This window comes from Monodelphis domestica, chromosome 3 (genome assembly GCF_027887165.1).
Source record: "Monodelphis domestica isolate mMonDom1 chromosome 3, mMonDom1.pri, whole genome shotgun sequence".
NCBI classification, from domain to species: domain Eukaryota; kingdom Metazoa; phylum Chordata; class Mammalia; order Didelphimorphia; family Didelphidae; genus Monodelphis; species Monodelphis domestica.
Genome location: NC_077229.1, coordinates 76,429,391 through 76,452,711, shown reverse-complemented (window position 1 = coordinate 76,452,711; position 23,321 = coordinate 76,429,391). Strand labels below are relative to the sequence as shown.

General features: G+C 48.9%; 1 protein-coding gene across 1 annotated transcript in view; it reads left to right on the top strand.

Moving 5' to 3' along the window:
• MKNK2 (MAPK interacting serine/threonine kinase 2) overlaps positions 1 to 22,046 on the top strand; it is a 35,218-nt gene extending 13,172 nt beyond the window's left edge. Inside the window, exons 6-14 of the mRNA XM_056820691.1 lie at positions 1,977 to 2,056; positions 2,410 to 2,483; positions 5,009 to 5,113; positions 5,440 to 5,495; positions 6,512 to 6,607; positions 9,961 to 10,155; positions 10,718 to 10,882; positions 17,004 to 17,047; positions 18,664 to 22,046. Of these exons, the coding sequence (XP_056676669.1) occupies positions 1,977 to 2,056; positions 2,410 to 2,483; positions 5,009 to 5,113; positions 5,440 to 5,495; positions 6,512 to 6,607; positions 9,961 to 10,155; positions 10,718 to 10,882; positions 17,004 to 17,047; positions 18,664 to 18,919 (1,071 nt within the window). The 3' untranslated portion in view covers positions 18,920 to 22,046. The remainder of the gene's footprint in view (positions 1 to 1,976; positions 2,057 to 2,409; positions 2,484 to 5,008; positions 5,114 to 5,439; positions 5,496 to 6,511; positions 6,608 to 9,960; positions 10,156 to 10,717; positions 10,883 to 17,003; positions 17,048 to 18,663) is intronic.
• The last annotated feature ends 1,275 nt before the right edge of the window (positions 22,047 to 23,321 follow it).

The following is a 23,321-nucleotide window of genomic DNA, read 5'->3' as shown; positions in this document are numbered from 1 at the left end:
AACTGCCCACCCCCACCTCTTCTCTGTTGCTCCGGGAGGAGGGAATGGATGAGGAGTGGAATGGGACAGCTGGAGGGTTAGCGCTCCCCAGGGAGCTTTCTTTACCCAGCAGTCACTGCTATGAAAGGAACAATGCTTCCCTTTGCCAAGCCCCCTTTCGGGGCTAGGTTTCTCTCTTGTCAGTTTCCCAACACCCTCCCCCTTAATCTGTTTCGAGTGTTGGGGGAGGGGGGAAAGAGGTTCCTGCGGAATAGGAGGCTGGGATGGGATGAGTGGCCTAGAACAGCCCACATTCTCACATTTCCCCATAGGGACTCTCCGTGGTAAGGATGAGGATTGGAGTTCCCGGGTGCTGCTGACTAATAGCTGTCTCCCGGGCCCCTCCCCCCTTTGCCCTTGCTTTAGGGAATGGTAGAGCAGGGAGAGGAGAGGTCAGCCCGGGTTCTGGGTTCTGGGACTGATTAACCTCTGAAGAGATTAGAGGAGAAAAGCATCCTGTGCGACTTTGGGAGACGGACTCAGGCACCGAACGCTTGTGATGAGGGTTTTGTTCCACGAGCCCGGCTGCCCAGTACTTTATACTTAACAAGGCATTTTCATGGCTCTCTAGGAGGTGTGTGTTGGGGGCCGGTGCCGGTGGGGAATCTCTGTTTTGCAGGGAACTTAGGGGGCAGAAAAGAGGCCAGCGCTTAACTCTGAGATCCCATGACGGCATTTGTTAACTCCCCCTCTTCCCTAGTGTCTCTCTTCTTTAAAAACAAACAAACCCCACTTTCTGTAGGAATTCTGTTTTGAGACCCCATGATGACATTTGCTAACTGATATCCCCCCCTTCCCTAGTGTGTCTTTAAAAAAAAACTAAAAAGCAACAGTCCTTACTTTGTGTAAGAATTCTAAAGTTTTAAGACCTCATGATAACTTTTGTTAACTGATAACCCCCTCTTCCCTAGTGTCTCTCTTTTTTTTTTTTTAATAAAAACACAACAACAAAAGCCTTACTTTCTATAAGAATTCTAAGGTCCGAGGGCTAGGCAAACAGGGTTGTGACTTGTCCAGGATCCCACGGAGGGAATGTGTGAGATCAATTTTGAACTCAGATCCTTCTGATTCCAGACCTGGTACTCTATCCATGGTGCCACCTGGACGTCCTTTCCCCTAGACTCTCCATAGCTGTTGGGTCTTTTAATGCCCCCGTTTCCTCGTCAGTAACAGCATTTATACTTTGGAAGGGCCGCAGAATCGGGCATCGTCACCTGGTCCTTCATTCACGGGATCATTTTCTAAACCTTCAAAGCGATATGTAAGCCTGAAGTGAATGCTCCCATTTGTTCGGTCCTAGTAAAAACTCCTCTCTTGGAAGCATTTTCCTCCTAGAAGCCTGGGTGAAGTAGGGAAATGAGCTCATTTTACAGATGAGGCAACGAAACCTCAGAGGTGAAATTCAATTCAACAGGTTATTTGCTGTTGGGTCTGGCACAGTTAGGCTCTGGGGATTGAAAGCCCCAAACAAAACAGTCTGTGCCCTCGAGGGGTTTACAGTCCATTGAAATAATTTGCCCAAAGTCACCTGATTGGTGTCTGAGCTGGGATTGGGGCCTATTAATAATAGCTGACAATAGATATCTCACCTGCTATGGGCCTGATGCCATGCGTAGTTGTGCTTTACACATATTATCTCACAACCACTCTGGGGGCTGTTTCCATTCCCCCTTTATTCAAGTGTCTTCTGGTCAAGAAGCCCAACCCATCCTAAGGAGAGAGGAAGGGAGATCCCTAGTCGCCTTTCCTAGGAGATTTACATTTTAATAGGGAACTCCAAAAATGTTGGTACAAAGGAATAAAGAATTGTTTGCATTTCATGCCTGGTAATGAGTGGCTGGTCCTGGGGCGCTTCCAGTCACTTTTTTTGGAGGACTTTCAGGAGAGGCCTCAGCTCCTCTTTTCTTAGGGACCCCACCAGCCTTTCTCTTTTTCAGATCATCGAGAAGCGCCTGGGCCACATACGGAGCCGGGTGTTTCGGGAGGTGGAGATGCTATACCAGTGCCAGGGACATCGGTAACGAATCCCCCCCTCTTCCTGCACCCTTGGGCGTCTCCGTTCCTGCCCTCCTCCTCCCTTCCTGTCCCATGTCCACGTTTGTATTTCCCAGCTGGCCTGTGGATAAAGGCCTTACATTTTCTAGTGGAGGTCATTTTAATGGGCCGGAGCATCTCCGGCAAGGCCCAGGCCTCCTCCCTCCTCTGCCACCAGCCCCATGCTAGTTCCTGGTGTTCAGCCAGCCTTTCCCCCTAAGATGGGAGGGAATTCAGACTCTCTTCAGGGCCAAGGGCTACCCGCAGAGGCCAGGATGGGAGGACTGGCCCCTGAAGCACCTTCTCCTGCCCCCTCCCTTCCTCTTTGCCCCACAGAAATGTCCTTGAACTGATAGAGTTCTTTGAGGAAGAAGACAGATTCTACTTGGTGTTTGAGAAGATGCGGGGTGGTGAGTATTGGAGGACCGCCAGTTGAGACTGGGTGCATGTCCCCGTGCCTCCCCCCCCCCCCATTCCTGCTGTGAAAGACTTAGGTTAAAAAAACAACAAAACACTTAAAATTCATGAACTCTTCAAGGTGAACATAAGATTCTGGAGAGGATTCCCTTCTATATTAGACTAGGAATGGATCCTCCTTGGATAGGCAGAAGGAAGAATTTTAAGAAAGAGATTGGGGATGAGGCAGTTAAGTGGATTATTTAGTCAGACCTGGAAATGGAAGGTCCTGGGTTCATGTCCGAAGACCCTGGGCAAGTCTCTTAACCCCACTTGCCTAGCCTTGAAGGCTCTTTTGCCTTTGAAATGATAATTCTTAGTATTGATTCTAAGACAGAAGGTAAAGGTTTTTAGAAAGAGAGAGAGAGAGTGAAAGTGAGAAAGGAAAAGAGGGAGAAGGAAAGGGGGGAGAGAGAAAGATGGGGAGAAGAGAGAAGAGAAAGAGGGGGAGGAGAGATGGGGAGAAGAGAGAAGAGAAAGAAAGAGGGAGGAGAGAGAGATGGAGAGAAGAGAAAGAAAGGGGGAGGAGAGAAAGATGGGGAGAAGAGAGAAGAGAAAGAAAGAGGGAGGAGAGAGAGATGGAGAGAAGAGAGAAGAGAAAGAAAGGAGGAGAGATGGGGAGAAGAGAAGAGAAAGAGGGGGAGGAGAGATGGGGAGAAGAGAGAAGAGAAAGAGGGGGAGGAGAGAGATGGGGAGAAGAGAGGAGAGAAAGAAAGGGGGAGGAGAGAAAGATGGGGAGAAGAGAGGAGAGAAAGAAAGGGGGAGGAGAAAAAGATGGAGAGAAGAGAGAAGAGAAAGAAAGGAGGAGAGATGGGGAGAAGAGAAGAGAAAGAGGGGGAGGAGAGAGATGGGGAGAAGAGAGAAGAGAAAGAAAGGGAGGAGAGAGAGATGGAGAGAAGAGAAAGAAAGAGGGAGGAGAGAAAGATGGGGAGAAGAGAAAGATGGGGAGAAGAGAGAGAAGAGAAAGAAAGGGGGAGGAGATAGAAAGAGAAAGGGGGGAGGGAGAGTGATTGAGAGAGAGTGTGCAAACCAGGGCTTGGGCCTGAACCTGGGATTTCATTAGGCAGTGGTTCTCAAGCTTTTCCATCTCAGGAGCCCTTTTACACTCTTAAAAGATTATCAAGCACCGCCCCCAGCCCTAGCTTTTGTTTCTATTCACTGCATTGTAAATTAAAACACCTTAGTATTTTCCTGATGGAAAAGACTACACGTAAATGATTGACAGATACAAAATATATACAGGGAACAGAGTGAAAGGGGGAGACTGGGAGGAATGGGCCAGGAAAGGCTTCTGAAGTGGAGGAGATTTGAACTAAGTCTTGAAGGAAATAGACCCACTTAGTCCCTGGCCCGGGATTCTCTGAAAATTTCCTCTTCAGCCTACCTAAGAAGTGGCTACTGAGCCCTGGCTTGAAGACCTCCGGGGATGGGGGAGCCAGCTGGTTTCACTCACTGACTTCTAATCTTTAGGACGTTCTTCCTAACATGAAATCTAAATTTTCCTCTTGCCCCCCCTTTTTTTGTTGCATGTTGGGGAATATTGTGATGTCTACTCAAAATGAGAGGCATCATGGGTGTGGGGAAAGTGTCTAGTTTGCATTAGACACCCAGATTTGAGTCTCCAATCAGCTGGTGAATTTTGTGACAAGTGGAATTTAAACATTAAAAATTAAAAAAATCCAACTTACTTAGAGTACATATTTTTCCATGCATTTCCCTACCTTGACTTCTCTGAGCTTGAGCTTTCCCTTCTTGTAGAAGAGGGAGAACAAAGATGCCTCCTCCGTGCTGGCATGATTGGGAGGCAGGTGAATAGGTGGTGAGCTGTAAAGTACCATGGAGGGGTAGCTAAGTGACTCAGTTGGATTAAAGAACCAGCTTAGAGACAGGAGGTCCTGGGTTCAAAAATGGCCTCAGATTCTTCCTAGCGGCGTGACCCTGGGCAAGTCACTTAATTTCCATTGCCTCCTGCCCTTCTGTCTTGGAACTAATCCTCAGTATCTCTTCTAAGACAGAAAGTGAAGAGTTTTTTTAAAAACCACCATGGCAATGAGGCGTGATCTCCATGGTGGTAATGCCTCCTTCTCCAAGAACCCCAAAGATCCAGGAGGGCAGGTTTGGTCATCTTTCTCGGAACCATTCCTAGATGCAGTGTGTTTTTGTGGAAAGAGCACTGAATTGGGTGTCAGAGGGGATGTGTTTTTTGAATCTCAAGACCGTCATTAGCTGTGGAACTCCTGTGTGAAACAGCTCTCTGAGTCTTGGCTTCCTCCTCTGTAAAATAGGGACGCTCACACTCGGACTGTCGGTTGTGAGGACAGTCAGTGGAAGTGTGTTGGCTCTGTTCCAACAGAACTGTCTGTCTAAGGTGGCATTCCTGGGGTCACCCCTTTCCGGGGTTCTGTGTGGGGTGGGGGTGAGGCTGGCCTCCCCCCTCGCCCTGTGCCTTACCCCCCTCTTCCCCTCTGCCCCCTGGCAGGCTCCATCCTCGCTCATATCCATCAGCGACGTCATTTCAACGAGTTTGAGGCCAGCATGGTTGTCCAGGACATTGCCAGCGCCCTTGACTTCTTGCACAATAAAGGTGGGCAATGTCCAAGTCCAGGGGGAGGGGGCTTGGGAGAGGAGCTGCGGCTAGAAGCCTGGGCACCTCCCTCCCCCTCTCTCTCCTCCCCTGTCTCCCACCCTATACCCTGTCCTCCCTGCCCCAGCCTTCTGCTGGGAAACTGGGCACGGGATCCCCTGCCCACCCCCTCAGAACCTGACCTTTGGGCCTTCTGAGAACCCCTCGGGAAACTCTTGTGGGTCTGCCCAGCTCTGCCCTACCTCCCGGAGCCCCTTACGGTATTCTTCAGTGCCTTCCCCCCACCCTGCCCTTGACGTTGCCTCTGCTGTCTGGCTTTCCCCCAGGGATTGCACACAGGGATCTTAAGCCTGAAAACATCCTCTGTGAAAATCCTGACCAGGTGAGGAGAGGCGCCTGGAGGGGGGCGGTGAGGGGAGCAGCGGGCCCTTGGGGCGCAGACTCGGGGCACGGACCCCAGAGGGCAGTCCAGAGACCCAAGTCCAGCTCCTCAGCTGACTCCCAGCCAGGGAGGCCCTTGGAGGTCCCCTTAGCCCAGGGGCCTTCTTTGGGTCGGGACACCCTTTGGGCCAGGGAACCACGTTCTTAAAGGCTTAAAATGAAAAGCAGAAGATTACAAAGGAAACCTGTAATCCTGCAATGGACTTAATGGAAATGCATTATTTAAATTCATTTAAAATTATGATTGAAACACAAGTGTAGGGACCCCCTGAAATCACTTAGACAGACAGACCCCTTGGAGGAGGGGGTGGTTCCGCGGGCCATAGCGCCAGTGCCCCTGATGGAGGACAGAGGAGAAAATGAGCTCAGAGCAGCCACAAGGAGGCTTGAACCTAGGTCTGAGGACTCCCCGTTCTGTGCTCTTTCCATGGTAACACGCTGCTCATCTAGTGGGCTCACTGTGTGAATTCTGGCGCTACTCTTCACCGGGTCTCGGTTTCTTCGTCTGTAAAACGGGGCGAGATCCTCTGTTGTCCCGGTGTGAGGATGCTCTCTAAACGCGCTCTCCCACCCCAGGGGATTCTGGGCTGACTTGGGGTGCCCGGGGAAAGGAGAGTAAGGCAGAGCAGGTGCATGCCGCCAGGGACTCCTAGGGAAAAAGAGTCCGTGCTGCCGCCTCTTTCCCTGCCTTGGGAAGTTGAGGGGAGGCCCCCTATTTCTCAGCTGCCTGGGCCTGGCCTCTCTCGGGAGGGAGGTGCAGTAGGAAAAAGTGCCCAGACTCGGGAGCTGGGGGTCAGAAACCACCCGTGTCACGGTCTGACATCCCTGAGCCTGAACCTAGTCATCACGCCTGCGCTCCCGCCCGCGGGTGGGCCCAGGGCGCTGCGGAGGGGAGGGGGGCCGCTGGCCGCAGGGAGAGCTGCCACACACTCGCCCGTCTTCCGCTCCTCCCGCCAGGTATCTCCAGTCAAGATCTGCGACTTTGACCTGGGCAGCGGCATCAAGCTCAACGGGGACTGCTCTCCCATCTCCACCCCGGAGCTGCTCACCCCGGTGAGTGGGGAAGCTGCTGCAGGGCACGCCCTCCCACACACTTATGCAATAGGGGAGGAGCCAGAGAGAGAAAGCTCTGGGCTCGCCTTAGCAACAGTGCTTCTGATTGGTCGGAGGGTGTGTCCAGAAATAGGTCAGGCGAGGTTTGGGCGGAGCAAGAGGGCCTGGGGTGTCCCTGTGTGTTTGGGGTGGAGAGTCTGGAAGCTTTGGCCTTCCCAGGGAGGGGAGGAACCCAGGCGGGGTGATGACTGGGAGAAAGCTTCTTGTCGCTGTCCCACCCAGGGTGAGCCGATTTCTGGGGTGCGCCTTGGGGTTCCGCCTACACGTTCTCCCTCCCAGGGTGCTTGTGGGGAGGATAAACTGAGGCCGAGGCAGGAGGTGACTACGGGAGGAAGGAAGCCCCTGCTTATTCCTTCCCTGAGGAGTGGCTGGCTTGGGTCCTGTGGGGGTCGGCCGCTAATCTCCCCGCACCAGCTCCTCCCCAATACCGGCTCCTTGGAGGGAAGCCCAGGCAGGGCGGGGAAGGAGCTGATGCAATCCTGCCAGGCTGAGTGAGGAAGGTGAGGCTCCCAGCTGGAGTGAGGGCTGCCATGCTGCCACAGCCTCCCCCTTCCTGGCGCAAAGTTCTGCTTTGTCTCCACCAGCCTGAGGGGGGTGGGGTAGAAGCAGGGGAGAGCTGCCCGGCCCCCTTCTTTTCCTGCCTCCTCTCTGGGGAAGCTGGAAAGTCCCTGCTGCCTCTTGGCCCTTAACCCTTAACCCTTTCTGCCCCTCCCCTCTTTGGGCTCCAGGTTTCTTGTCTGTAAAATTCCCTCCAGCTCTGGCTCTGTGCTACCCAGAACAATCCTCTTATCTGTCAGGAAGGGCCTAGCTGGGGAGATGGATCAGTGGATAGGGCTGGAATCAGGAAGGTCTGAGTTCAGAGGCATCCTCCAATGTATAGAACAGTGCTGGGAGCCAGCCTATAGGCTCTCAACACCCTGACCAGCTTGGGCACTTTGGAGGGGAAGGGGGAGAGAGGGAGCCTTGGAGGGCGGAGGAGGAGGAGGGGGAGAAGAAGGAAAGAAGAGGTGGGAGTCAGACTTCCTCTTGTGCCCTTTGCAATCCTCAACACTGGGAATGGTCTCTAGAAGCTTCAAGGGGGAAGTTGGAACACTCCATGGTGGGATGGTTAGAGTGATGGTGCTGCCCTTTTTAGGGTCTCCAGGGCTTGGCACATTAGTTCCTGGCCATAGTAGTTGTCTCAAGCCATGGGGGGGGGCGGGCAGAATGGAGACGTGATCCCACATCTGGGGTCTCCCAAGTCTAGCCAACACAGCCTCTTCTGGCCCTGAAGGAGGCCATGAGCAGGCTCCCAGCAAGGACTGGTACCCCAGGGACAGACAGCTTGGTGGGAGAGTCATGCTGACCCACATGGGATGGGCTCAGTCAGATCTTTAATGAGCGGCACGGAGAAGTTGCCCATTTACCTGTAGGACTTCAATTAATACCCAGCAACTCCAAGTATTAATTTTATAAAGTTTATTAATAATCACGTGAAATAGCCTTCACATTTGGGAGTTAGAGCTACAGATCTGTAGCCAAACTCACGTGAAACCAACTTGGCCGCCTCCTCCTCCTCCTCCTCCTCCTCCTCCTCTTCCATTTTGGAAGGAGGCCACATCCTACCCTTCTCTGGCAAGAGTCCTGACTCTGAAGACCTGGACAGGTGTGGGATGGAGAAGAGGGGAGATGCCACCACCACAGGACAGTTGGAAGGGACCTTGGAGGCCATGGCATCCAGTCCCTCCTACTGGACAGAGTGGGAAACTGAGGCACTCTGGAGCTCACAACCATCCTGTTACCGTCACTTTTTTTTTTTAACCCTTACCTTAGAATCTTAGTCTTAGTCTTAGTCTTAGAATCAGTACTATGTGTGGGTTTCAAGACAGAAGAATGGGGGTTAAGTGACTTGCCCAGGATCACACAGCTAGGAAGTATCTGAGGCTAGGTTGGAACCCAGAACTTCCCGTCTCTAGGCCTGGCTCTCTGTCTGCTGAGCTTCTTGACCATTTGATAGACATGAGCTCCTATGCCAGGGAGAAACCTGAGTTGAAATCTGCGTCAGCCAATTAGTCTAGGCCTTAATTTAAGCCATTTTATGCTTGTGTATGGTAAATGTGGGACTGATTTTTTTTTAAATTAGAAAAATGTCAAGACATTCAAAGCAGATGTACCTAATGTTTGAGTTTCGTATTTTTTGTCTTGCTTCTGTTTAACCTCATCATTAAACAGTTTTTGCTATTAAAAAAAAAAAGAGGAAATTGAGGCTTAATCATTGAGTCAGTCCACAAAACATTTACTAATTTGAAAGACTTGGGTTCAAATTGTGTCTCAGATACTTAGTAGATGTGTGACCGTGGGCACGCCACTCAACTTCTGGCTACTTTGTTTCCTGTAAATAGGGATAACAACAGCACCTCCCTATTATGTTAGGGCAATAAAAGGAGATGGTGTGGGCAAAGTGTTGGGTAGCCCTTGAAGCTGTCATCATAATTATAACCATAAAACCAAGGAGTTGGATTAGAGAGGACGTCTAAGGTCTTCCCAGATGAGGAAACTGAGGCGTTGGGGGAAGAATGACTCAGTGGTCCCCCAAGTCCTCTTTCCCTGGGAACACTCAGACTTCTCTCACCCTTGGCTTGGCATTTGAAGCTTTGCCCAGCCTGGACTTTACCCTGCAGGGCAGCCAGATCAGTCTTCCAGTGAATTGTCTCAGCCTTTGTACTTCTTCATCTCCTCCTCCCTTTTTCTCTCTGTTTCTCTTTAATTATCTTTAATGACCATCTCCTCGGAAAAGTCTTCCCTGACTCCTCTACAGCTCTAGGTGCCCTCCTAAAGCACAGACCATGCCAGTCCCTGTGCCTCTAGCCCCCAAAGTCTGAGCCTGGGGGTCCTCCCTTCTCTCCCCATTCACCCTTTCTTCTTCCCAGCTAGAACGTGGACCCTTCTGGGACAAGAGCTATTGTAAGAGTTAAATTTGTCAGATGATAAACTATAAAAAGACTACTTGAAGTATTGGATATTAATTTAACTCTTACACTATTATACTATTAATTTAACTCTTTTCCTGGGAAATACAAAATCGGAGCATGCAGGAGGGTTCAAACCTCGTTTCTGTTGTCTGATGTCAGTATTGGCCCAAGTCGGTCCTCTCAAATAACAAAGAACTGATCTCCTTCTAGCTCCAAGTTCTTCGATGCTGTCCATGTCCCCCGTGCCTAGCACAGTGCCCTGCACTCCACGGAGCTGCATTAGGTGTTTGTGGTCCCTTCCGGCGGTGCCTCTCACCCCACTCCTTCTCTTTCCCCTCCCAGTGTGGCTCGGCGGAGTACATGGCCCCCGAGGTGGTGGAAGCTTTCAACGAGGAGGCCACCATCTATGACAAACGTTGTGACCTGTGGAGCCTTGGGGTCATCCTCTACATTCTGCTCAGCGGCTACCCACCCTTTGTAGGCCACTGTGGCAGCGACTGTGGCTGGGACCGGGGCGAAGCTTGTCACACCTGCCAGGTGAGGGTCCTGCGCTGACGATGCCCTCCTGGCATTCCTCGGGCGCTTGCCAGGCGGCTCGACTGCTCAGTCATGGCTTCTCCCCTCTGATTGTCCTGGATTTTGGTCTTTGAGAAATTCACCCATTGGGGAGCCAGAATTGACTTTCAGGGACTTTGCTTTTCCCGTCCCTCTTGTCCAAGTTTGGTCCTTTGGACCAAGCAGAAATAGATTCTTTAGTCCCTGTCAAATCCCCAGCTAGTAGAATGTCAATACCAGGAGGGACACACACAAGGGGCAGCAGAGAGAGGGATCGTATCCCTCATTCCCTCCCCAAAGTTTTCCCTTCTGCAGGTTCAACATCACCAGCCCCCTTTGCTGTTCCCAGTGAGACACGCGGTGTCCAGTCCTGGGGGTCTCGGCCGTGGGGGGCACAGGAGGTTCTTTCTCAAGTAGCCTTATCAAGAGAAGGGAGGGAGTTGATATGGACTCTATAACTTTGGAAAACTTATGTGGAAATTTATTAAAATAAGTTTACTTTTTTTAAAAAACTTTTTATCTTGGTATCTTCTCTCTCTCCCAGAACATGCTTTTTGAGAGTATCCAAGCAGGCAAGTACGAGTTCCCTGACAAGGACTGGGCCCATATCTCCTTTGGAGCCAAAGACCTCATCTCCAAGCTGCTCGTCCGGGATGCCAAGAAGCGGCTGAGTGCGGCTCAGGTCCTGCAGCACCCCTGGGTGCAGGGGGTGAGTGACTGGGGCCCCTTTCTGCTCTTTGGGTTTCAGGTGTGTTTGAGCTTGGGGAAGGAGAGGGAAGAGTCTCCCACCCTTGTAATCCTAAAGGGGACACCGTGAGTTCCCAACAGTGAGTTTTGCCCAAGGTTCCCACCGTGTCTTTGTATTCTAAGAGGTGTCACCAAATTATGGAATATTAGAACTAGAAGAGTTAGAACTTTCCAGGACCAAATTATGGAATATTAGAACTAGAAGAGTTGGAACTTTCCAGGACCAAATTATGGAATATTAGAACTAGAAGAGTTAGAACTTTCCAGGACCAGATTATGGAATATTAGAACTAGAAGAGTTGGAACTTTCCAGGACCAAATTATGGAATATTAGAACTAAAAGAGTTAGAACTTTCTAGGACCAAATTATGGAATATCAGAACGAGAACAGTTGGAACTTTCCAGGACCAAATTATGGAATATTAGAACTAGAAGAGTTAGAACTTTCCAGGACCAAATTATGGAATATTAGAACTAGAAGAGTTGGAACTTTCCAGAACGAAATTATGGAATATTAGAACTAGAAGAGTTGGAACTTTCCAGGACCAAATTATGGAATATTAGAACTAGGAGAGTTAGAACTTTCCAGGACCAGATTATGGAATATTAGAACTAAAAGAGTTGGAACTTTCCAGAACCAAATTATGGAATATTAGAACTAGAAGAGTTGGAACTTTCCAGGACCAAATTATGGAATATTAGAACTAGAAGAGTTAGAACTTTCCAGGACCAGATTATGGAATATTAGAACTAAAAGAGTTGGAACTTTCCAGAACCAAATTATGGAATATTAGAACTAGAAGAGTTAGAACTTTCCAGGACCAGATTATGGAATATTAGAACTTGAAGAGTTAGAACTTTCCAGGACCAGATTATGGACTATTAGAACTAGAAGAGTTGGAACTTTCCAGAACCAAATTATGGAATATTAGAACTAGAAGAGTTGGAACTTTCCAGGACCAAATTATGGAATATTAGAACTAGAAGAGTTAGAACTTTCCAGGACCAAATTATGGAATATTAGAACTAGAAGAGTTGGAACTTTCCAGAACCAAATTATGGAATATTAGAACTAGAAGAGTTGGAACTTTCCAGGACCAAATTATGGAATATTAGAACTAGAAGAGTTAGAACTTTCCAGGACCAGATTATGGAATATTAGAACTAAAAGAGTTGGAACTTTCCAGAACCAAATTATGGAATATTAGAACTAGAAGAGTTAGAACTTTCCAGGACCAGATTATGGAATATTAGAACTTGAAGAGTTAGAACTTTCCAGGACCAGATTATGGACTATTAGAACTAGAAGAGTTGGAACTTTCCAGGACCAGATTATGGAATATTAGAACTAGAAGAGTTAGAACTTTCCAGGACCAGATTATGGAATATTAGAACTTGAAGAGTTAGAACTTTCCAGGACCAAATTATGGACTATTAGAACTAGAAGAGTTGGAACTTTCCAGGACCAGATTATGGAATATTAGAACTAGAAGAGTTAGAACTTTCCAGGACCAAATTATGGAATATTAGAACTAGAAGAGTTGGAACTTTCCAGGACCAAATTATAGAATATCAGAACGAGAACAGTTGGAACTTTCCAGGACCAAATTATGGAATATTAGAACTTGAAGAGTTAGAACTTTCCAGGACCAGATTATGGAATATTAGAACTAGAAGAGTTGGAACTTTCCAGGACCAAATTATGGACTATTAGAACTAGAAGAGTTGGAACTTTCCAGGACCAGATTATGGAATATTAGAACTAGAAGAGTTAGAACTTTCCAGGACCAGATTATGGAATATCAGAACGAGAACAGTTGGAACTTTCCAGGACCAAATTATGGAATATCAGAACGAGAACAGTTGGAACTTTCCAGGACCAGATTATGGAATATTAGAACTAGAAGAGTTGGAACTTTCCAGGACCAGATTATGGAATATTAGAACTAGAAGAGTTGGAACTTTCCAGGACCAGATTATGGAATATTAGAACTAGAAGAGTTGGAACTTTCCAGGACCAGATTATGGAATATCAGAACGAGAACAGTTGGAACTTTCCAGGACCAGATTATGGAATATTAGAACTAGAAGAGTTGGAACTTTCCAGGACCAAATTATGGACTATTAGCACTAGAAGAATTGGAACTTTCCAGGACCAAATTATGGACTATTAGAACTAGAAGAGTTGGAACTTTCCAGGACCAGATTATGGAATATTAGAACTAGAAGAGTTAGAACTTTCCAGGACCAGATTATGGAATATCAGAACGAGAACAGTTGGAACTTTCCAGGACCAAATTATGGAATATCAGAACGAGAACAGTTGGAACTTTCCAGGACCAGATTATGGAATATTAGAACTAGAAGAGTTGGAACTTTCCAGGACCAGATTATGGAATATTAGAACTAGAAGAGTTGGAACTTTTCAGGTGAAGACTGAACCAGAGTTTCACTGTGATTTGGTGACTGATGGTAAACCTTAGGAAAATCAGAATAATTGGGAACCATAAACTAGTCAGACTTGGGAATGAGTAATGATAATTCTTCACATTTCTATAGCATTCCCTGTAAAGTAGATAGTATAAATGTCCCTGTTTTACAGATGAGGAAACTTGAGACTCCTGTCCTGTGGTCAAAAAAGCATTGAGTGTGAGGCTGAGACCTCAGTGCATGTCTTCTGACTCCCAGGTCCAGTGTTTTTTCCACTATTCAGTGCCAACTTTTTTTTTTTAACTCTTACCTTATGTCTTGGAATAAATACTGTGTATTGGTTCTAAGGCAGAAGAGCAGTAAGGGCTCAGCAGTGGGGGGTCAAGTGACTTGTCCAGTGTCACACAGTTAGGAGGTGTCAGGCCAGATTTGAACCCAGGACTATAGACCTGATGCTCTATCCTCTGTTCCACCAAGCTGCTCCATGTACTAATTCTTAAAGGAGAAAGGGACCTTAAAGAGGCCATCCATATCCTTATTTTTACAGATTAGGAAACTGAGGCCCATTGAGGTGACTTGACCAAAGTCTTTCCTGGAGTAGAGAGTTTGGGATTGCTCTGTTTAATTCATCAGATAGTGCTTGGTTTTTTGTTGGGGGTTTGAATTTGGGGGTTCCGCAGAGGCTCTTCTCATGGAATCTGTCCATGGTTTTTTGTACATTGTTTTTCTCTTGAGACCTTGGGCTTCTTGAGAGCAGGGATTGTTGCTTTGCCTTCCTCTGATTTCCCAGTGCTTAGCACGGTGCCTGGCACATGGGAAGCACTCAGGAAATGCTGGTGGATGGACTGAATTGAGCCTTTGTGGGGGTTTCAGGGTGCAGAGAAACAGCAGAGCCACGAAAGACTGTCTCGTGTCATGGTTGTGTTTTTAAGACCGACACAGACACGAAGTCCCCGTAGAGGACAGGGTGGGGAAGGCTTCTTGGGGGGGGTTTCATGGTGTCCAAGATGCGTAGGCTGGTCCATACCTGGTCAAGCATTCCCTCTGGAAAGTCCTCCAGACTTGGCTCATGAAACTTCCCATGGACGCCCTCCCACTTTGGGGTAACCACAATAATCTGGAAGTTGTTATGCTTCAGGCTGCCTCTTGGCATCCTCCCCACCGCCGTGGCTTCTAGTGCTTCCTTCTGGGTCTAAGCAGAACCAGGTGAATCCCTCTTCTGCACCCTTCAAAAGTTTGCAGATGGCTGCCCTAAGCAGCTCTGGCACCCCCATCTTCTTAGCCTGCCTTCTCCCTGTCTCCAGTTTCTCTCTCTCTCTCTCTCTCTCTCTCTGTCTTGGAATCAATGTTGTGTATTGATTAAGGTAGAAGAGAGGTAAGGGCTAGGCCATGGGGGTCAAGTGACTTGCCCAGGGTCACACAGCTGGGAAGTGTCTAAGGCCATATTTGAACCCAGGAGCTCCTGTCTCTAGACCTGGTTCTCCATCCACTGAGCCATCCAGCTGGCCCCACCAGTTTCTCTTTTAAAAACAAAAGAAAAGAAGAAAAAAATGCCTTACCTTCTGCCTTATGAACAACTCTAAGACCAAAGATCTAGGTAAACAGGATTAAGTGACTTGTCCAGGGTCACAGAACCAGAAAGTGTCTGAGGCCAGATTTGAGCCAGGATCTCCTAGTTCTCTGCTCCCTACATGCTGGTCTCTTGTTTCTTTTCCTAGAGCATTAATTATCTCAGTGCCTTCTGTTCTCTTCATCCTTGTCTTCTGGACGCTCCAATTTATGGCTGTGCTCCTCAGCGATGGCACCTAGAACCTAAGGCCTGGTTTCACCAAGGCAGAGTGCAAAGATCTGTCGCACTTCCCCCCTCCCGCCATCAAAGATTGCCAGAATTTGGGGGCTCCCCCATCTCATGATGATCTCCCATCGATTTACAACACCAGCAGACCCCCAGAGATTTTTTCAGATGAACAGCCATCTAGATTCCCCTTCCCTCTTGTAGTAGTGAGGTCATTTTTTTTTAAACCAAGTGTAAAATGGAACATTTATTTCCTATTTAAGCATTCGACCCAGCGTTCTGGTCAGTTGAGACCTTTTTGGGTCCCGATTCTTGCCCTTCATTCTATATCATGACTGTACAGTAGCTTTTCTCTCCCATCTACGGGAAGAGACAGGGGAACCTTTTATTTTTATTTTTTTTTTATTTTAAAATTAATTAATTTTTTAAAATTTATTTATTTGACAAAGAAACCTTTTATTTTCCTTTTGGAAGGCCTGATAAAAATGTTAAATAGCACAGATCGGAGTCCTTGGACTTTAAAGGAGGAATACAAGTCTATTGAGCAGTCTAGAAACTTACAGTCTAGGCAGAAGAGTGCCAGCAGAGGCAGGGATGGGCAGAGAAGAATTGAATTTGGATGGCGCTTAGAGGACATGAAGGAGGAATAATAAATAGGAGATAGAGCTGGAAAGGTAGGGTGGCTCCAGATTGAAAGCCAGCTTGAGGACTTTGAACTTTCCCTGAACCCCAGAAGGGTTTCTGGGAGGAGTATGACTCGGACAGCTCAAGAGCAAGGATTTAACAGCAGAATGAAGGCCTGGATTGGAGCGGGGTTGGGAGGAAAGGTGGCAAGACCTGTTCGGAGGCTATTGCAGCCGTGTGTAGGTGAGTGTTAATGAAGGCTTCTACCGGGGTGTTAGCGTGGGAATGGAGAGCAGAGAACATTCGGGAGAACCTCCTAGAGGGGAATGGGGCCTCGGACAGCAGCGCTGCGGAGGAAGAGCAGGCTTAAGGGGAAAGAGTTTGTTTGGGGGATATATGCTGAGTTTGGGGATGATGACCGCATCTTCTCCATCCCTGGAGATGTAAGTCAGAGTTTGGAAGAGGAATGGGGAGAAGAGAGATCAGAGAGTCATTTCTGTAGAGGTAATGATCAAAACTGTGAGAGAAAATGAAATTGCTTCAGGAATAGTTAATTTTTTTTAAAATTTAAATTAAATTAAATTAATTAAGAAATATTTTTTCCTATGGTTACATGATTTTTCTTGTCTCTCCCCTCCTGGAGGTGACAAGCCATTTCACTGGGTTTTACATATGTTATCACTCAAATCCTATTTCCACATTATTCATCTTTGTAATAGTATTCTAAAACCCTCAATCCTATACTCATATAAACAAGTAATAAAGGGTATGTTTCCTTCTGGATTTTTACTCCCATGGTTAAAGGAATGGTTGAGAAAGAAAGCCTTGGAGAAACCGAGACTTCAGGGGGAGGGGAAGAAGATATAGAACCATCAAAGACTAGTCTATAAGCTATCCAAACCAGGGGCTCTTAACTCTTTGTGTCCTGGGCCCTTGGGCAATCTAGGGGAAAAAACCTATGAATCCCTTCTCCGAATAATGTTCTTAAATACATAAAATATGTAGGATTGCCAAGGAAACTAATGGTATCGACATAAAGATTGTTTTATTTTTCCATTCAAGTTTGTTGACTCTACAATGCATGGATTCCTGGACCCCCCTTTTATATTATATATAATATAAATCATATATAAACATGCACATAAATTATATGGGGCGACCCACCCAGGGAGGGCACGAGGATGCAGAAGCAGCCCAGCACCTACCTAACCACGGTCCTTTGTTCTCATTGCAGTGTGCACCGGATAACACTTTCCCCACTCCAATCATCCTGCAGAGGTGAGTCGGTGCCCACCGCCCTCTGGAGAGGGGCTGATGGTTCTGGCACGGGCAAGGACCCGAGGCCGGTCCTGGAAGGCTGGCTCTCCCCACCCGTTTGGGGGCCAAAGATGATGCCTGGTCACCCAGCGGGAGTCTGTCCTGGTTGGGATTGAGGCGCTCGGGCCTCGGCTTGAGGTTTTGAGCCTTCTGACTTGTCTGGGGGCGGCAACTCCTTTTTGCCAGTTCAGCCCAGCGGTCAGCGCCTTGAAGTAACAGTTTGGAGGGCACTTGCCTAGGATTGTGGAGTTCACCTTGTTTTTTGGACACAGATCTAGGCCCCAGGGCCCAGCTCCTTTTTCCCCCCCTTAATAACCCTTTGAGCTTTTATTTTTATTTCTGTAATTTATTGATTTATTTCCCAATTATATGTGATAACACCTTTCTACATACATGTTCTGAAGCTGCACAATCCATAGTCTCCCTCCCCGAGCTGGCAAGCAATATGATGCAGAGCATTTCCAGTAATCTTCTCAACGCCAATAAACGGATGTGAGAAACCACACGCTTCAATCTGCCTTCCATCTCCCCCAGCTCTTCTTTGTCCCTCACAGCTGTCCCAGACCCTTGTATTGCTGTGATAGAGTGTGTCCCAGTTGTTCATTCCACAGTACTGCTGTTACTGCAGAGAATGCTCCCCGGGTTCTGCTTATTTCGCTCCGCGTCAGTTCCTGGAGGTCTCTCCAGCTCTTTCTGAAATCCTCATCATTCCTTACAGCCCAAGAGTATTCCATCAGCGTCACAGTTTGTTCAGCCCTTCCCCAATGGACGGACGTCCCTCCAGTTCCTTTTTTGATGTGTTCTGTAGGTCTTTTTTCCCCCTCCAGTCCTCCTCCTCCTCTACATTTTTTATTTAATTAATCAATTTAGGGTTTTTTTTCATGATTCCATGATTCATGTTCTTTACTTCCCCTCCCCTTCCCCCCTCCCATAGCCAACAAGCAGTTCCACTGGGCTTTACGTGTATCACTGATCAAGACTATGGGTCTTTTTTTAAACCCTTCCCTTCCCTCTTAGAATCAATACACTGATGTTATATACAATATACACTTGTATATATAATGTATAATACAATTTAAGGCAGAAGAGGGGGAAGGCCTAGGCAATGGGGGTGAAGAGACTTGCCCAGGGTCACACAGCGAGGAAGTGTCCGAGGCCAGATTGGAACCCAGAACCTTCCCTCTCTGGGCCTGGTTCTCCATCCGCTGTCCCCCAGCTGCCCCTTCTTCTGTGGGTTTTGAGAAAGTATAGGTGGTTTCTGACGTTCTTCCCGCCGTCCCATCTCTCGCCAGTTCTCATCGTTTTGGGGACGTGCGACCTCTGCGAGTCGTGAGGAGGGTTAGACATGGCAGGCAGTTGCAAATATTAATAATATGGAAATAGATTTGATCAATGACACACGTAAAACCCAGTGGAATTGCGCATTGACTACGGGGGGAGGGAGGGAGGGGGAGGGGAAGAACACGAGTCATGGAATCATGGAAAAATATTCTAAATGAATTAATTCAATAAATAAAGAAAAATAGTGGTTATCAAATCGGCCTCAACTCTTCCCCCCTCTTCCTTTCATCTCCTAGAAACAGCAGTGCCAAAGAACTCACCTCCTTCGCGGCAGAGGCAATCGCCGTGAACCGCCAGCTGGCCCAGCGTGAAGAAGATGAAGAGGAGGAGAACCGACCAATCGTCATCAAAGCTACCTCGCGTTCCATGCAGCTGTCGCCACCATCCAAGTCCAAGCTGGCCCAGCGGCGGCAGAAGGCCAGCCTGTCCAAGGCCCCGCCGGCCCCCCAGCACCTGGTCAGCCCCTTGGTCCTGGTCAGCGACCACATGTAACAGCCCCACCGGGTCCCCCTCCAGCCCCTCCTGCGCATTCATCCCGTCGAGGTTTGGGGGGAGGGGGTCGTGGGTTTTTTGTTTTTTTTTTTTAAGCTGTTGCCAGCCGGCGATCACTCCCTCCTCTGGCTGGTTTCCAGGGAGTTCAGCTGATCTTGGGAGTCGTTTTTTTTATAAACATTTTTTAAATGGTCTAATGGTATTTACCAACAAAGAAGAATGCGGCACGCATCGAAGGGCGTGCGGCACACTGACATTTGTGGGTCCTTTTTGTCGTTGAGGGTTTCCTCCCTTCCCACACCAAAGGATGCGCCGTAAGCTCAGCTCAGCCCATACTGTGAAAGATGGCCAGTCAGATGTGTGAAAAGTCGCATGGCTCTGCACCCCGTACCCCATCTCCCAGCTCTCAGTTTGCCCTCATTCCCCCCCAGATGGAGTGTAAACAATCTCACGTCTTCCAGATCCGGCGATGGGGTGGCAAAGTGGGGGGGGACGCAGAGAGGGACGTCCCCCCACGGATGGGCGTATTTTATATATGCGTATAGATTTTACATCCATACGTATACATGAAGTTCATTTCGCCTTCCTCTGCCCGTGGGAAGTTCTCAGTATTTAAGGGGGGTTTTTCCCACCTGTCCTGTGTGCCGTGCTGAGAAGGGAGCGCTCGGTCTCTCTCTCTAGGCTCGGGGGCACATGGGGGCCCCCCCAGAGAGAAGAGCTCTCCTTCTCTTGTACTGTTCTTCCCTCCCTGACCCCCAAGCTCTCCTGTTGGGGGCTTGCTTGGAGGAGAAGACGAGCACGCCTGGCCCCGTTGGGGCAGCAGGACCCAAGAGGACGATTCTGTGCAGGGAAGGTAGAACCCACACCCGGTCGGGCCGCTCCTCCGGGCTCCCCCTCTCCCCTCGTCTTCCCCATCCCTGACTGGCCAGAATGTAATCGAAGAGCAGGGTGGGGGCTGGCTTTCCTCCTTTCTCGGCCCCCACAGGCAAAACTCCTTCCTCTTCCTCCTCTCCCTCCTCTCCCCCCGCCCCCAGCTCCTGGGGCAGACAATCTGGGTCTTCTTTAAATTTCCTCTATTTTTATTTTTATTTTTTTCTCCTGGGGCCCTATGAGGTATTGGCCTCCCCGGGGGAAGCAAACCTACCTGCCTCCTAGTGATGGGGACGAGACACTGCTGGAAGGTGCTGGTCTGGTCATTAAATACGGGTGATTGCCGTGTCCCAGGCAGGGAGGAAGGAAAGCTGGGTGCCCCCCCATGCCCCAGTCAAACTTGTGCCAACCTTGGGGGAGACAGGCAGGAGAGAGTGTGCGGGGCACCGAGGGGAGGCTCCATGTCCCCTTCGCTGGCTGGAACAGGCTGCTCAGGTACCTCATGCTTACTCGCATCAGAGCCCAACCATGGCCGTTTTCGGGGTTCAGGATGAGTGGGGCAGTGACGGTGCCCGGAGGTGGGGAGAGAATGGAAAGAAGTCCCTGCTCTTCCCCCTCCAGCCCCTCAGGGCGGCATTTCCTTCGCCAACCGCGTTCAGGAAGAAAGCTTGGAGCGTCTGGGATCTTGGGGTTCGGCGGACCCAAGGGGGGACGAAGGCTCTAGTTGGCTCTGACGCGACACTCCACCCGGGATCCTCTCCAGTGGGGGGGGCTTTCTTCCCAGCCCCACACCCCCCTTGGATCCTGGCAGCGATCTACTATGCAATACCGGTGCCGTCTTATGTATGTCCAGATATACATATACCTGCGTGTGTCGTAGAGAGAGCCTCTTCTTTCCCAGCCAGGGAGAGGAGGACGCTGGGACACGTTTGGAGAGAAGTCCTCAGGTTTTCTTTAGGCAGTTCCCCGCAGCCTCCCAGAGCATTGTTCTCGGCCTCTCCGGCCTCCTCCTGGGCTCTGGAAGTCTCCTTCCGGTCCCCGCTCCCTCGAGGAGAGAACGCCCCCAGCCTGCCGGGGATTTGGGGGAAACCGTAGTCGGGCTTCTTCAGAGTCCACGGGCTTTGATTGTACATTGTGTTTTTATAGGGATTTTTGGAGCAATTTTGTTTTTATTCTCACTTGTAGATTTCGCCCTGCCCCTCCTCCCCCTGCGCTCCCCCCTTCCCCCCAAACCCTACCCAACGGGTATTTGTCTTATATTAAGAATACTTGAATGGTGTATGTCGGGGTCGGGCTATCCCCACACGACACCTGGAATCCTGGTCACACCTGGAGGAGGGGGAACAGCTTTTACAGAAAACGCCTCCCTCCTCCTGTTACCCCCCCTCCGGATGCCTTGACCCCTCCCCTCCCCCAATCTTCTTTGGACATACCTGGCAGGCCAGGGCAGGGCCTGGAGGATGGACGTGTCCTCCCCTACGGACCTCCTGAGTGTTGTGGGGCGGGCCATGACCGAGGAGGAAGATGGAGAGGCGGCCAGCGGCCTCCGACCTCCGACCTCCGGCCCCCTTCATGGGCCACACTTCCGACTCCTTTCCAAAGACACTGTCTGCAGTATCTGAAGTTTAAAAGGGACATCAGTAGTGGCTCTTTCCAGCTGGGAGTCTCCTGGGAGGTTTTCTTTTAGCCCCCTCCCCCCAAACCCCCAAACAGACAGCGGAAAACCTCGGAGACTCAAATGGCTATTTTCCCTAGTAATCAGAAGGGATCGGATACTGATGACTGACTTTGTTTTTGTCTCTGAAATTTAGGTTCACTGTCCACTCCCTGCCCGATTCTTCCCACCCCAGTCCCCCTTCAGCCAATTAATTCAACTTGGAACTGGTTGGAAATGTTACTGTGAACCTGACTTTTTCAAGGCTCATAAGAGAGGCCCCCCTCCCCCTCCTCCCCCCAACCTGGGGTAGGCCATTCTCGAAAGTGGCCGCAATGATGTCACACACTGCACTGCTGGTATCCAAGACTGGCCCCCCCGCCCCCCACGAGAGAGGGCATGTCAGAGTAGAAACTGCTGAAAAAGGGTAAAACCGACCAACAGACGCCAACCCGACCGAAAGAAAAGGAGGGGAAAAAAGCACTTTAACTATGGGGTACCAGGTAAACTGATACAGCTCGAGAGTTTTCCTTTATAACAACGATCAAATGCCAGAATTTTGTATTCTGTTTTGTAAGAATTTAATAAAAGCATTGCAACCTATTGACTGTCCCAGATTGTGTGGTCTTCCCCCTCGGCGGTGGGCTGGGCCTGTTGGGCTCGGACCCTCGCACGCCTTGTGCGGTCAGAGCCTTGGGGGTGCTGGGGGCAGGTACCCTAGGACAAGGCAGAGGGGCTGGAGGTCCCCAGTCTTGAAGGGCTTCCAGACGCTCTTGTGGGGAAGGGGATGCACGCACAATCGAGGATTTGTAGGGAAATGGAAATGACTGACTTTTTTTGGGTTTTCTTCCCATGAATGAGTTTATTTGTATTTATTCCTCATTTGCTGGGAATTTTAAAAATTTATTTTTTTGATTGAAAAATTGTATTTAATTAATTTAGAATACTTTTCCTTGTTTACATGATCCGTATTCTTCCCCCTCCCCTCCCATAGCCGTCAATTCCACTGGGTTTTACATGTATCAATGAGCAAGTTTAGACAGATTCCATATCACAGGAGAAATTCAAGGGAAGGCTGAATGGCCTCTTTTGAACTTTGGTTATTTTTTTCACTTGTAGAAATGATTTTTTTTTTAATCCTCACCTTCCATCTTGGAATCAGTACTATGTATTGACTCCAAGGCAGAAGAGTGCTCAGGACTAGGCCGTGGGGGTTAAGTGACTTGCCCAGGGTCACACAGCGGGGAAATGTCTGAGTAGGACCTCCCCTCTCTAGGCCTGACTCTCCATCCACTGAGCTACCCAGCTGCCCCCTCGTAGAAACGATTTTTGACAATTGTTACCTGACATCATGGAGTTCAGATTCTCTTGATCCGTCCCTCCTTCCCTCCCTCTTCCACCGCCCCAATGTGATCATGTGATATAGGTTATGCCATATATTTTTTCATATTCATGTGAAAGAAGACACCGATCACGTATACAATTAAAAAAACTCCTCAAGGAAGTAGAGAAACATGACGCACTTTGATCTGCAATCAGACCCACCGTCCCTTTTTTGGCTGCAGATGGCATTTTTCACCCACAATCCTTTGGGTTTTCTTAGAGACTTGCTTTGCTGTGAATGGTTTAGTCCTTCACAGCGCATCATCGTACAATAGTTTGGTGACTTATGCTTTGCGCTCGTTCTGCTCCCCTCGCTTTGCCTCTGTTTCTGTCTTTCTAGGTTTTTCTGAACCCCTTTTGTCATTTCTTATGGCACCACCATATTCTGTTACAACCCACAATTTGTACGGACATTCCTCAATGGATAGAGACTCAGTTTCCAATTCTTTTCCACTACAGAAAGAGCAGCTGCAAATATTTTTATACAAGTTGGCC